The sequence below is a fragment of the Zeus faber genome (assembly GCF_960531495.2).
Source record: "Zeus faber genome assembly, chromosome: 11".
In the NCBI taxonomy this organism is placed as follows: domain Eukaryota; kingdom Metazoa; phylum Chordata; class Actinopteri; order Zeiformes; family Zeidae; genus Zeus; species Zeus faber.
The window spans coordinates 14232440-14247654 of NC_137205.1; the positions used below are offsets into that span (position 1 = coordinate 14232440).

The 15215-nt window shown below is 41.5% G+C and overlaps 1 protein-coding gene across 1 annotated transcript in view; it reads right to left on the minus strand.

Moving 5' to 3' along the window:
• hsd3b7 (hydroxy-delta-5-steroid dehydrogenase, 3 beta- and steroid delta-isomerase) overlaps positions 1 to 14328 on the minus strand; it is a 38193-nt gene extending 23865 nt beyond the window's left edge. The window contains exons 1-3 of the mRNA XM_080009148.1: positions 14107 to 14328; positions 4985 to 5140; positions 1748 to 1856 (exon numbers count right to left, since the gene is read on the minus strand). Of these exons, the coding sequence (XP_079865274.1) occupies positions 1748 to 1856; positions 4985 to 5140; positions 14107 to 14266 (425 nt within the window). The 5' untranslated portion in view covers positions 14267 to 14328. The remainder of the gene's footprint in view (positions 1 to 1747; positions 1857 to 4984; positions 5141 to 14106) is intronic.
• Positions 14329 to 15215: the final 887 nt, after the last annotated feature.

Sequence of the window (15215 nt, forward strand, 5' to 3'; positions counted from 1 at the left end):
AGAGGGAGTCTCCGTGGCGTTAGTTACTGCAGACACCGTAGCCCTCTCGTAATGAGGCTAATCACATTGTATGCGAGATACTACGGCTAAATAAATACATCTCATGAGGATATACCCCTTGAAATGGATCATCTTGTAAAGTTACCGAACACGTTTACCAACTAGAGATGCACCGATTGCAATTTTCTTGGCCGATTCATATTTCAGATTTCAGAAGTCTGACCTGCTGATTCCGATTTTTGCAGACTCAGAATTTCAGTCAATTGTATGTTTATAATAAAACATTGACTATTAAATAACTTTTACATTGTCATCCTATCGTTTTGAGTTTATATCCGTGATCTGAAAAATCAAATGTTGTTATTATTTGGTCTCATTGGGTATATCTGTTGTACGTCAATGACAAATACATCGCCTGATCTGATCACGCTCACGTGATTGGACGGCTGCACATATGGACTACTGCTGCAATTTTCAGTGACCACAATAGTGAGATTTCTGATTTGGACACTGTATGTTAATAGTTGTTCATTTTTCACTCTGAACGTTTCATAGAACATGAAACTGGTCCTGAGCTCTAATAAAATAAATAACAACATGGAACGGTCACTGAGTTCCAATAAAATGGGACTGTCACAGTTTTGGTAGGAGACAACATGTACCCTACATGGAAATGTCCAGTTCAAACTTCAAATAAAAGTCTCTTTCACTTTTAAGTGCAAATATAAATTTATGTCATATTAATATGGTACTTGCATTCCAAATAAATTGCAGTCATCGCAACAAAAAAAGTAATAATAATAAATTACTGACTCTTCTCACTCTCATTCACTGGAACTCTCCATGGATTAAACATACTGAATCAAATCGAACGACTAGTTTTACTGAGTGACTCATCCAGAACTGGTCTCAAATAAGAGTCAAAGTTTTCATAACTAACGGAGCTTGTGCACTAGGAACAACCAGAGCAGACGCTCCGCTGTAGTGACAGCGATACGATATACAGTCTGCACAATTTTGGAATATTGTCAGATGATAGATAAATAATTTATCTAATCTTTGTTTTGCTTCCAAACATCGCTCTCTTTTTTGAGTGTCAACTACACAACTACGTCACATTGTGTTGGTATCAGGTTTGCGTATCGGAGCATTTTAACAAGTACAGTACATGAGCTCAGTATCGGGCGTGTATATATGACCGGTACAGATTCGGAAAATATATCTGAACAGCCGGTCAACGGTGATGGCTGATCAAGCTGAAAACCGGCCGATCGATCGGTGCATCTCTGTTTCCAACACTTTTTATGTTAACATTACGGTCACATTTTTGTACTTAATTATTACTCCCCCACTTCCCATTTTACCTCAACAATGCAGCGTCGTGTCTTAAATAATTATTCAGGTCTTCTGTCAGGTGGGGACTTTCCCCATAAATATGGAATTATGTAGCTGGGTGGAGAGACATGATATGATGATATGATATGATATAATCTCAATATGATAGAGAAGACTGGTTTTCGTCTCTATTTGGCCACATGTTTGGCTGAGTATCACGTTCCATGTACTCCCTTGCTAAGCACTTGGAACATTCCTTGGAATGTCGGATCCATCCAGGAGATGCACGGCCATTATAAATGTTCCACCGCCAAGAGAAAGAATAGATCTTCTGTTGGGCTGAGAAACAGTCTGTCATGGCAGCTCCATGGTGCGGCCATTTGTCTTCCTATTTCTCAGTTTGAAGGCTCACCTTAGAAAAGGGTCTCCTTTGACGTTGGGGCCGACCACCTCCATGCTGCTGGTGTACACCAGGTACTGGATACTGTTCTCCACACAGGCATTGATCACATTCTCAGTGCCTGAAGAGGAGAAATCAATCATTTCAGACAGAAAGACACTGGATTTGAAGTATTAAATTGGATGCCTCTCTTACCCATGGGCCACACCAGAAGCCTCATCGTCAGCGACCCCTCAGCAACACAAAAGTGTCGTGTCATTTATCGTTTTGTCAACTTCTTTCTCATGAACAGCATTCTCGAGACTTTACACTTCAAATTGTGAAATTTCTCAACTTTCGATGGTAAGTGAATTAAGTGAATGTTTACTTTCGTTTTCAACCATTTAATTTTCATTATAATTGCATTTGGAGTCTGTGGGTTTAGCAAAGTAGTAGGATTAGTTTGTGAGTTAAGTGTTTATTGTTTATTTCACACATCAGCTTTTGGCTTGAATACAACGTATTTTATCATTGGAATGAAGAAATACAATGGGTTTTATCGCTGGAATGAATAATAATCTTTAAATACATCGCAGCTTTTGACAGGAGGAATGTGGTGCTGGTTCTCCTCTGTGGGTCTGCGGGAGAAGCCAGGGACGGCAGTGGTGGGTTCGTCCCATTAACCAGAGGAGGATGCAGGAGATTTCCACAATCTCTACATGTCTATTCATTGATCTGTATCTGTTATGGATTATTTGTGGCTCTATTATTAAATTAAGAAAAACATGCAAAAAACATATTAATAGTTTAATAACCTTATGAATAAATCAACAGATTTCTCTACTACAAAAATCTACTGTCAGTTTGACTACAGCCCACACATAGTGACTCCAAGCGGCAAGGAGACCGTCCCGCCTCCATGTTGCTGACAGGTACGGTATACCAGACCAATAAAGTCTATAACTACTTCCCAAGTTATCCACGGAATGCACATCAGCCATTATTTATATATTATATATTATATAGTGTGTGTGTGTGTGTGTGTGTGTGTATACTGTATATGCATATGTATGTAAATGTGATTGATGCATACCAGGCTTGGTAATTCAATACATTCACTAAATACACATTTTGAATGGACCTCTATGGGAATCTACACTCCAGTTAACGCTTTGACTCTGGAAAAGAGTCCTAAAAAAACGCGAGGGGTTTAGGAGCCTTATGTCATGCCACTTTCACAACGATTTCACGATGCTGACGCTTCTGCTTTGTGTGACCTTCGACCAAGCATATCTGAAGCGTTGCCATGCCGCTTGCTCAACACTGACGTGTGGCTTCTGATGTGGCCCAGGAGTAAGAATAAATTGACATTTAGAGTCTTAAACAGGACAATGAACTTAAGACAAAACCAGATGAAGAATTACAAGCAAAACAAAGAGGGTATAAATTATTACTGGCCCTAACAGTATTTTACCAGTAATGTGGAAAGAGTGATCAAAATTGACTTAGGAAACACTGTGTGTGTAAATCCCTGCCAAATACTCCAAGGGTTGGAACAGCAGAGTCATATTCAGGCCAGTGAGATTTTCTTCCTGACCAGATAGAAGACTTGTGAAATGTATTTGTTTTATCATCAGAGAAAAAGCTACGTGTACGTTTCAAAATGTACACACATTTATCATATAGACATTTTTATTGACAGGATTTTGTAGTAATGTTTTGTTTGCTGTGTTTAATAAGAAATCCATTTTCCTTCATTGGTCTCTTTCTGTTTTTAGTGTTATTTTGATAGAGGAAACCTGAAAGAAAAACAGTTTTCAAATAAAGCCATATTCATTAAGTAAATTGTAAGGTGATTCAAATTGTGCTTGACTTCTAAAAAAATTCTCATTGGACTTTTTTCCCCCAAAATCTTCCTATTGAATTTTGTGCAGACAAAACAGTACATTCTGAGAAATCAGTCTTAGAAAAGTGTCCTATTTAAAGAAACCCATTCCCCCATCCACGCCCTTCAAGGGTTGGGGTTATGGGTTTCTTTAAAAAGGACCAGAAGTAGGCCGTGGGCATGTCCAGAACATAAGTAGGTGGTTTGCTGGAGATAGCTTACACTTGTTCCAGGCTTCTTTTATCTGCAAATATTTTTTCCAATCCAGCACATGTGAAATGCACTTTGTGGAGCACCCTACACGGTAATAGGCTGTGCGTGGCACATCTGTAGGTGGTTTGCTGGAGATGGCTTACACCTGTTGCAGGCTTCTTTTCTCTGCAAATATTGTTTCCAATCCAGCACATGTGAAATGAACTTTGTGGAGCACCCTACACGGTAATAGGCTGTGCCTGGCACATACAGATGAGCCATTGGGCTCTTAAGGAGTAGTTTCCAAACATCTCTCAATATGAAGCAGCAGTAAAGTTCAGACCAACAAACATTTCGTCCAGCGTACACAGCACTGAAAAATAAGTAGAGAAAATGCAGCCTGCCCGTAGAAAACATTTCAAGCCAGCTTCTGTTGTAACTGCCTGCCTGGAGATACATGAAAACAAATTGCATTGGCATTTAAGTTATCCTTTTTGACCCACGGGCCACCTTTTTATTTAAACAAGCGAATAAATACACGCCAACTGGCGCTGTTTTGCCTCCGCCTGGTTAATCTTCTTTATTCCCGGGCAATGGGCCGGAGCACACCTCCATACTTGTGATTTAGGCAGAACCAGCTCAATTGCACGGTTAACCAAACATTCCCGGACTCCAGACCAAGTGGCCTTTCTGCGGCCAGTGCCTTTTACTACTACTTATACACAAAGTCCTGTATCAGCTGTTGGATCTTTTAAAATATTCAGCAAACATAAATCGCCACTTGGAGACATGAAAGATTTACTCTCTGCACAACATATTCCACTACACATTTCATTATTCACCACTGGTGACGCACAAAGAGTTTCTTAAGTCATTAAATGTGCAAAATTAGAACTGCTAATGGTATGTTAATTGCGGAAGGTTTTTGGAAAAACCTTCCGTAACCTTTTGGAAAACTAAGGAAGGCAGCGGGAATGGAGTCTAGTGGATCTCCAGCAGCTTCCATGTAAGTGGGGACATATCTGGGGTTGGTTTGTTGTTTCCAGAGTCCAAGCAGGGCTGTGTCCAATTCAAAGGCTGGTTTACCCCTGTACCGATGTTGTATCAGTGGGACAACTGAACTACCGTGGGCACGTCGCCTCTTTTCATCGCTCTCCGTCCTCTACCACCACCCTTCTCATACTCGTCGCTACCTTTAATGTTGACACTTCTGATGACAGCCTCGGGAACTCTGTGCCAGACGTCCACGAGGCTGGCCGAGTGGATGATTACATCAGCCCCACGGGACGCCTGCAGCACAGTGGCGTAGTCCGTGACGTCGCCCTGAACCACAGTCACCTTCTTCCGATCTGCGGAAGGGAAGAGAAAAGAGAGCAGACTGTGAGGAAGAGCAGGAGAGACAGAACAAATGGACAGGTTGTACACTGTTAGAATGAAAACATGAGATAGGAATTAGTCAGAGAAACTTCAACCTCAAGTATTTGGCAACTGACAAGAATGCATGTTTGCCTAATTAAATGTCAGACATCACGCCATGCTTGGGGCTAGAATATGGTTTGAAGACAATTCAATTGTCAACACTGCTACAGATACATATTTAAATACGGTTGAGAATCCAGTGGTTATTAGAGGTTATTTGATTAATGGAGACTGACATGTTGAAGAGTAACATAACTCTCTTATCTTAGACGTTGTTTTCAACCACTAGTGCTGGCGAGGAAGGATTTTGTATATGATGACACAATGGTGACCGTCACAATCTTCTGTGGCCCTTCCAGAAACAACTGTGCAGGACCTTGCTTGGTAGGGCGAGGATGTTGTCTCTATCCGCCCCTAAAATCACGACCAGCTTCTGAGAGACACTTTGCTCATCCAGCTGCACGTCCGGAACACAAAAGCATCTCTCCTTTTTTTTTTTTAATTGATGCTTGTATTATGGATACAAGTGAAGTGAATGAGAGGAACAAACTGATATTTTCTTATTTCTTTAGCCAACTTTCACACATTCTGTGATTTTATTTAAAGTGGACCTATTATGCTGCTTTTCACCAAGTTAATATAATGGTCTCTTAGGGTCCCCAAAACATGTTTTTAAAGTTCTTTGCTAAATGTGTAGCAATGACATTTCACTGCCTATATGTATGAACGTATGTATGTGATGATGTATATGTATGTGACAAATAAACCTCTTGAAGCTTGAATCTTGCATGTGAGACATGGGTCCAATCCACCCTGTCTGAAAATGGGTTGTTTCTGTGGGAAGAGCCACCCTCCCAAAGCCCTGAGTTCTGTGAGCCAATGGGGTCTGAGCACAAGTTCGGGGTTCTGTGAGCCAATGGGGTTTGAGCATGGCTTCCGGGTTTCATTGTGTTTACTCCATAACTTTCACTGAATTCACCTTATCAGTCCACCAGAATCTGTTTCTGAACAAATTTGAGGCGAGAAATGAGCAATCCAGTTGCTGAATGTTCACTCATGTTAGATCTTGACCTAATTTAAAAGGTTGTTTCGACTTTCACCGCCGTGTCTGGAGCAGTGCGGAGCTTGGAGCGCCGCAGGAAACGGCAATGGCTTTGGGCTTGTTTCATTGAATTACGGAAAATACAATAAAATAGATACATCTACGGTTTTGTTTGGAGAAACGTGGAGCGGATTGTGCGTCGCAGTCTAGAGTACAGTCAACCTACCGTGGACACACACACACAGAAAGAAACACAGTAGAATTCATTTTAAATCGTTACATTTCCCTCATCTGCACTTTTGCCACGGACAGTTGGTATTAATATTTTTTTCTTTGTGCTGGTCTCTGCAGCCAATACAGCAGTTCCCATGATTAGCTCTTAGCTTTGATGTCTAGCTGTGGCTGAAGTTTCTCATATGGAGAGCCTGTTTTAAGGAAAAGCAAAAATTTACCAAGTTGTCTTATTTCACAGTTTGTGTGTCAGTAGACCCATCAGAGACCCAAATGTATGTACACAAGCACTAAGAGAGTGAGATTAGCATAATAGGTCCCGTTTAAAGCTTCTGTAAAACGGCAGTGTGAGGTGAGTCCATCTTTATGTGCATAACACAAAAATAATTGACAAAATAGCAGTGGAATTCGTATTTCTATGATGTTTCCTCCACCCTCTTGCATGAGCCGTTTAGTGTAAGCAAAGTGTAGTCACCAGTGGGAATAAAGGCACACTCCCTCCTCGCTGTCAGAAGTGTTCTAGTTCACTTCCACTCCCCATCAAATATTGTTGTAATAACCTTGGATGTGCCGGGGGATAGGAAGAGGGCGTAATGCCTGGAACGAGGCCAAACCAATAATTCCTACATAACAGCTTTTCCACCCAAGGTTCATATCCAGGCGGTGCATAGCTGCAACTTTGCCCAATGGACTACCAAGCTCCTTAACAACGTTGCCGCCATTTCGATTTTTATGGCCAGAAGCGTGTAAGGATTAAGCCCTTGGTCTTGGATATAACTTCATTACAGGATTATCAATTCTTATGAAACATATATATGAATAAATGTCAAGGAATTAGATAGGCTGGGGATTAGATGTAAGATAGGCTATTAAATAAGCATGTTTACAAAATTAATGCGATCAATCAATACCCAAATCCATAGGGGGGGCTAAAACTACCAAAAACTGTACACCCAAATGCTGTTATTCAAAACACTAAATCTGCTCACAAACACTTCTGGCTTGTGTGGCTGTGTGGCTGTGCTTATGAGTCAGCCAGCCATACGCCAGGATAATTGCTACTTAACACACTGAGCTGACCAAACAAACGATTTTAACATTCACAACAGGTTATTAAGGGTGTTACCATTCACCCATACGATGACACCCTTAGCTGAGTTTAAATGTTTGTTTCATACAGGTAGAATCAAAAACAAATCGATCTAAAATCGAAAACACGGGAAAACCGGCACGGGAACCTGCACGGCGCGTACGAAGCTAAGAAACTAAAACTAGAAAACTAGAAAACAAAATAAATTCAAATTTTTCTCTAAATCCCTGTTCAGCCTGAGCCCTGCGCTGTGTCTCGACGTGCCATTCAGAGCTTCAACTGATTTTGTACATGTCGATGACGATATTGTAACGCTCTAGACGACGGGAGAAGTCACGCGGTTGTTGGTACTGTTTTGGCCATGTTGAACGTTGAACACCATGTTGTGGTTAAACAGACAATCAAACAACCGAACACTTCTCCCTCCACGCTCTCTCCGACTCCTACACCAGATCATGTGCACACATTCCCTCTTACGAGGCTTGTGAACCGCCCACAGTAAAACACATTATAACTGACAATAAACAATTCTCCGACACATCAAAAGTCATTACAATATTATATTATTACATCAGAATCTATATATATTTGATATTATTATATCTAAACGCCATAAAGTAACAAAAATACTTGGGATTCAAGTTCAAGAGATTATTTGTCGCATACATACACATACGGTCGTACTTATAAGCAGTGAAATGTCATGACACCCGGTGATTACGCACAAGCTCTATAAGCTCGAAAAATACTCAAATGTGCGGATTCCCTGGTCTTTTATGATAACATTTTTTTTTAATCGGCCTTGTGAGCGCAAGCATCGGCCCATACGATTATCTCATTATGTGCAAATATCGGCCCAATTAATCTGCAGATCAATTAATCGGTCGACCATTAGTGTCAATAGTATCGCTCTGCATGTGAGCTGTGATTGGTTCCTTCTCCACAGAGCCCTACCTTTTCTTGGAGCCTAGGGGGCGCTGTATTTCAGAATGAGAATCTTTGACTGAAAGACTTTATTTCGCCAGGTGCATTCACATGTACTAGGAATTTGTCATGTGGTGATTATTGTTGCGTGTATCTACAGATGATTGGCGTTACAAAAAAAAAATCGTAATAGTCTGAGAAAAAGATTAAAACAAACATGAAACTGCCAAACATACACGAAGTTTGGGGCAACAATGTGGGGCTGACATCGCCGCTTCTGCTGGAAGTGAGCATTCAGGGGCTCAACAGTTGCAGTTGCCCTCGGCAACCCGATTGAGTCAATAGGCACAACACTTCGTGACCTCAAATTGCCGTCTTTGACAAACACTTTTTCGCATAAAAAATAGAGACAGCAAACAGCAAAACCTGCACAACAAACTAATTAAAACTACGTGTGAAAAATTATTCGATTCGATTAGATGAGATTAGATTAAACTATCTTAAACTAGTTTGTAGCTTGAAAGTTATTCTCCCTTGTAAGTCGCTTTGGATAAAAGCGTCTGCTAAATGACTAAATGTAATGTAATGTAATGTAATGTAAACTTTATTGTCACTAGCAGAGTACAGGTACAGAACCAATGAAATGCAGTTGACGTCTAACCACAAGCGCAAAAGAAGCATTTAAATACCAAAGTGCTATTTGAGTACAGTGTTTATGTGCAGTTATGTAGGCAAAAGAGATGTATTATGTACAACAGTGTAAGGTTATAAATACAGGTTTGTCAGGATTATAGGGGGATTATGTACAGAGAGTTTAAATAGACATTTTATATAAATACTATATATATACATGTAGTATATCTATGTATATTGTGCAGGTTTTGGTCAGGTTATGGAATATAAAAAAAAAAGTTCAGTTAAAAAAAGTATTGTGCAGTTTTTTAGGTGATAGCAGTGCAAGGGCGATTGATGAAACAGGTGAACATTGCAGAAAGTGAGACGCAACAGGTAAGCAGGTAACAACAGGTAAGCAGGTAACCATTTAAAAGTCCAGTGCTAGAGGTGGGGTGGGGGTTTATTTAACAGTGTTACAGCCTCTGGAAAGAAACTGTACTTGAACCTGCTGGTGCAGGAGTACAGGCTCCTGTATCGCTTGTCAGATGAGAGAAGGGTGAAAAGTCCTCCCCCCCTCAGTGGCGATGAGGGGGGGAGTATACAGCCAATAGTCCTTTGGGCAGAGTTCACTACTCTTTGTAGTGCCTTGCAGTCCGCAACGTTGCAGTTACCGTACCAGACAGAGATGCAGTTTGTAAGTATGCTCTCAGTGGTACAGCAGTAGAAGTCCGGTAGAAGTCCGATAGAATCCTAGGATAAAGCTGTGCTTTCTTAAGGGTCCGTAGGAAGTGAAGGCGTTGATGCGCCTTCTTCACCAGACTGGAGGAATTGAGGGACCAAGAGAGATTTTCTGTGATGTGGACCCCAAGGAACTTAAAGCTAGACACACACTCCACCTCAGCACCGCTGATTTGGAGGGGGGGGGGGGGTGTGCCCTGTTCCTGGTTCTCCTGAAGTCCACAATGATCTCCTTGGTCTTCTAGGTGTTGAGTTCCAGGTTATTGTTTTAACACCACGTAGTTAGATGTTGAACCTCATCCCTATATGCTGTTTCATCCTCATCTCTGATCAGGCCCACCACAGTGGTGTCATCTGCGAACTTGATTATGGCATTGGAGCCAAAAACAGGGGCGCAGTCATGAGTGAAGAGAGAGTAGAGCAGAGGGCTCAACACACAACCCTGCGGCACGCCAGTGTTCAGGGTGATAGTGGAGGAGGAGAGACTCCCCAATTTAACAGCCTGCCGTCTGTTAGTTAGGAAGTCCATAATCCGGTTGCAGAGTGAGTTGCTGATGCCAAGCTGGCTGAGCTTGGAGATCAGCTTGGAGGGGATCACAGTGTTGAATGCAGAACTAAAGTCAATAAAAAGCCTTCTAACACATAGGTTTTGGGGCTATCCAGGTGGGTGAGTGCTGGATGGAGCACTGTGGAGATAGCATCCTCTGTTGATCGGTTGCGTCGGTAGGCAAATTGGTACGGGTCCAGTGAAGGGGGCAGGCAGGCTTTCAGATGTGAGAGGACCAGCCTCTCAAAACATTTTGCAATGATCGTGGTCAGTGCAACAGAGCGGAAATTTTTCAGTTCCTTGACTGTAGAATGTTTAAGCACCGGAACAATGGTGGCAGATTTATAACTGTGTGGGACTGTTGATTGGGCTAGTGACATGTTGAAGATGTCAGTGAAGACACCAGCCAACTGCTCTGTGCAGGCTCGCAGCACACGTCCGGGGACTCCACCAGGGCCAGCAGCTTTTCGAGCATTCACCCTGCTCAGGATGTCGCAGACCTCTTGAGGTGGAGAATTGGAATGTGTCCTTGTCTGGTGACTTGAAGGCTGCCTCCTTGCTCTCCCGATCAAATCGAGCGTAGAAGTGGTTCAGCTCATCTGGGAGGGAAGTGGAGGAGGGTGGGGGAGTTGGGGATTTGTTGGTGAGTGTATGTAGGCCTTGCCACATACGCCGGGGGTCGGAGGAGTTGAAGTGCTCTTCAATCCTTTGCTTATAGTTGTGTTTGGCCCTGGACATTCCTTTCCTCAGATTGGATCTGGCAGAGCCGTAGGCCTCCTGGTCTCCCGACCTGAAGGCTGCGTCCCTGGCCTTGAGGAGAAGGCAAACTTCTTTGTTCATCCAGGGTTTCTGGTTAGGGAATAATTTCACTGATTTATGTGTCGTCACTCTCTCTGCACACTCGTTGAGGTAATCCATGACAGATTTGGCTACTGTGTGAATGTTGGTATGAGAGTCCTTGGTGGCATCAGCAAAAAACCCTTTCCAGTCAGTGTGTTGGAGCTGGTCTTGAAGAGTGGGATCTGCATCTTCCATCCAGACTTTAACAGTCTTTGTGGTTGGTTTCACACGTTTAATGAGTGGGGAGTATTTTGGCGTGAGAAACAGAGAAATGTGATCGGACTGACCAAGGTGGGGGAGGGATGTGACTTTGTAAGCAGCAGCAACATTAGTATAACACCACATTGTAGAAAAAACGAAAACTAACTGAAATGATATTGTGTACTTACAAAACTAATTCAAATAAAATTAAAGATATATAGGAAATATATTTAGTTTTAGTCTTTTTTTCTCAACAATTTGGTCAAATTTGTCAACATATAGCCGGTACAATACAATAACCAGTTCTTACTCGACTTGGGCGATCGTGCAAAATTCCAATGGATCATCGCTGGTCACAGTTTCATTATTAAGCTGACTTATAATTGCATAGCATCTTAATTACTCAGAATATAAGTTGTGTGGCAACCATATTTTCCGTTTCGGCAACCAAAAGCTAATGCCTGGTTGCAAGCCTGGCAACCACTTTTAAAAGTTAGTGTTGAACCATGAAGGGGTGAAGTAAGATATTTTTGGAAAACACTGTCCAGGGTGGAGATTTTTCAAAACTCAGTTTTCGTGTAGTCGTGTCGACAGACAAATGTGCAAATATCGCCCCAATTAATCGGCCGACCAATTCATCGGTTGACCGCTAGTATCAATAGTATCTCTCTACAACTGCAGAACCACGTCGGGTTCTACTCCTGTCAGCCAAGAACAGAAAGCTGAGGCCGCAGTGGGCAAAGGCTCCCAAAACTGGAGAGTTGAAGAATGGAAAAACAAACTGATCGATCCCCATATCTACTGAGGCACACAGGCCACACCTGCCTTGTGTCAACAGTCCAGGCTGGTGGTAGTGGTGTAATGTTGTGGGGAATGTTTTCTATGCACACATTAGGCCTGTTAACGCCAATCAATCATGGCTTGGTGAGGTAAGTACTGGAGGTAAGTTATGGTAAGTTTCATTTAGGAGGATTTAAATGTATATTTAATACAACAAAGACAATTAATACTATTATATAATTATAGAACCCAGAATCGCGATTGTGGAGCCGCCCCTTGAGGCGGCCTGCGCGAGCACCTAGTGTCGATTACACACCTTTTAGTATTTTTTAGAGATTCCTGTGCGTAATTACCGGGTGTCTTGACATTTCACTGCATGGCCGTATGTATATGTCTGTGACAGATAACCTCTTAAATCTCTAATCTGCATGTGAGCTGTGATCGGTTCCTTCTCCACGGAGCCCTAGCGCTCCTTGGAGCCTGGGAGGGGCGCTGTTTTTCAGAATGAGGATCTTTGACAGAATGACTTTATTTCGCCAGGTGCATTTATATGTATAGTACCAGGAATTTGTCACGTGACGTGGTGATTATTGGCGCGTGCAAATACAGACAATTAGTCTTAACAGTCTGAGAAAAAGATAAAAACAAAAATAAAACTGCTAAATATACACAAATAGCTAAAAACAAAGCAAAACAAGGGTAGTCAAATATAAAATATACAGAATGTACAATGCGATCCGATGTACAGGATAGGTTATTGGTATGGGTATAAATTAGGATTAAAAATATTTAATATATTTAGATATTTATAATATGTTTTCAAAATTACGGATTGGCCCTTTATGGTTGGCTCGGTAAATAGCGTGTGTGTCGTGTAATTTCCTTTTATAGGGCATTTTTAAGCAACTTAGAGACGTTTAGAAAAAAAACAAAAAAAAGTATACGACCTCAAGCCAGTGGGTGATTTATTATTTTTTTTAACCACAGCGGGGTTTTTCTAACTCCAACTGAAAAAAAGAGTACATGCCCGGCTAATACACCTGCCATGTGTGAGGCAGATCGGATGAAGGGTTGTCTATATACAGACATAAAGTAGTGACGGCAACCCGGGCTCTTTTGAGTGAGCGAGATCATTTGGCTCAACTTCTGGCTAACGTCTCACGTTCAGCCCAATTCCGCAATGTTTTGACTTGTGATTGGTACGTGTACACATATATCACTTACATTATTCGATGCACTCATACTCAACCTTGTGATTTCCAGAACACCATAATTGCACACTGCGTTTGGTATAAAAACCCGAAATAATGGAAAACAGCACTTTTACATTTCTCGTCAAATCGACGGTTAAAAGAACAACTACCCGAGTTGTATAAGAAAAACAACAACGCAATGCAATAGTATGGTTAGCGAATAATACCACAACTCTGTACAGACATATATTTAAGTTTACTTTGTATGACATAATATAAAACAAGGAACGTTTCATACAGGCTCACCCTGTTCGGCTCCTAATGTTATTACCAAAGTGAGACGTTTCTGGAACGTATGTAACAAATACGTGTTATCGTTCTAAGATTAAAAAAATAAATAATAATAAATGTAAAAATAATAATAATAATAATAATAATAATAATAATAATAAATAAATAAATAAACAAATAAGCTCAGCATCCCCGGTATAGAAATATCGGTATCAATAGTTTGGGTTTTTTATTAACCTGTATTTACGTAAGAAAACAGAAAAAACAAACACACAAACAAAAAATATATCGAGAGCGAGCGATAGATGCATATATATATATATATATATATATATATATATACATATATATTGTTGTTGTTATTCTTCTTCTTTTTTTTTTGACGTTTGCTCAGCTGTTCTTACCGGTGCTGAGTTGAGTCAGCCCGGGGTCGACGTGCTTGTCGAGCAGCCTGACCTCGGACAGATTGTCCTCCTTCTCCAGCAGGACCTGCAGCAAATGCTGGCCCAGGAAGCCGCAGCCTCCAGTGATTAAATACACACGGTCCCGTTCGCCGTCAGACATGTTGCGGTTCCCGCGGCTCCTCGGCTGGTGTGCTCGGGTAGCGGACCAGCTCGTCCTTCCAGGTCCCGTGTCGAGCGGAGCAAAACGTAGGAACTGTGACGTCCCCCCGTTACTCGCTGGGTTAAACCACTCCTAGAGCTAATCCAGTCCGTTGTCGCTGTGCTTTGTTCTGTTTTGGGGTTTTTTTTTTTTTTTTTAACGCGGTGTGTATATTCATGCATGTTTATTGCACAACAACAACAACAACAACAACAACAACAACAACAACAACAACGTGACCGTGAAGTGAAATGAAAACTGAATAAGAAATAAATAACAACTCTCCGCACCCCTTATCTCGGTTTGGGTGAGTGCAGTCGAGCAAAAGCAGATTGTGCCCGCACTTCAAAATCCGTGCGCGTCTACATCTAAAGTTTCTATTTATTTTACTTTGTTGGGACACACATCCGATCTGACGGTCTCGTTCTTTTCCTACAGCTTTTGTTGTAATAATGAACGTTAAAGTCATACGCAATACGCATGCGTAGCGCATATATTTACGGCATTTTCAAACGCTGCCTCTACAGCGATGCATGCGCATTGCGTATGACTTGAGCGTCCAATCAATACATAAATAAATAAATAAATAAAAACTGAAAATCTGCAGTCAAAGAACACGCATTCGTGTATTTCAACAAAGGAAAAAGACAACAAATGGAAGCGTCGCCGTTTCAAGCAGCCGCCGCGGCTTCTTCGCCGCGTACATCGATGTTGACGCGCAACTGCTTTGGAGCGCAAGACGGTGTGACCGCAGTTTTTGACGGCGACAAACTTTTCATTCTTTGAATACCTTTTTTTTTTTTTTTTTAAACCAAACGTTGTTTTATCCAGATTGTCCCGTTTCTTCAATGAGAATGTCGGATAAATAATAATACAATTGCTCAAAAATAATACAATTTATGAAAAAAAA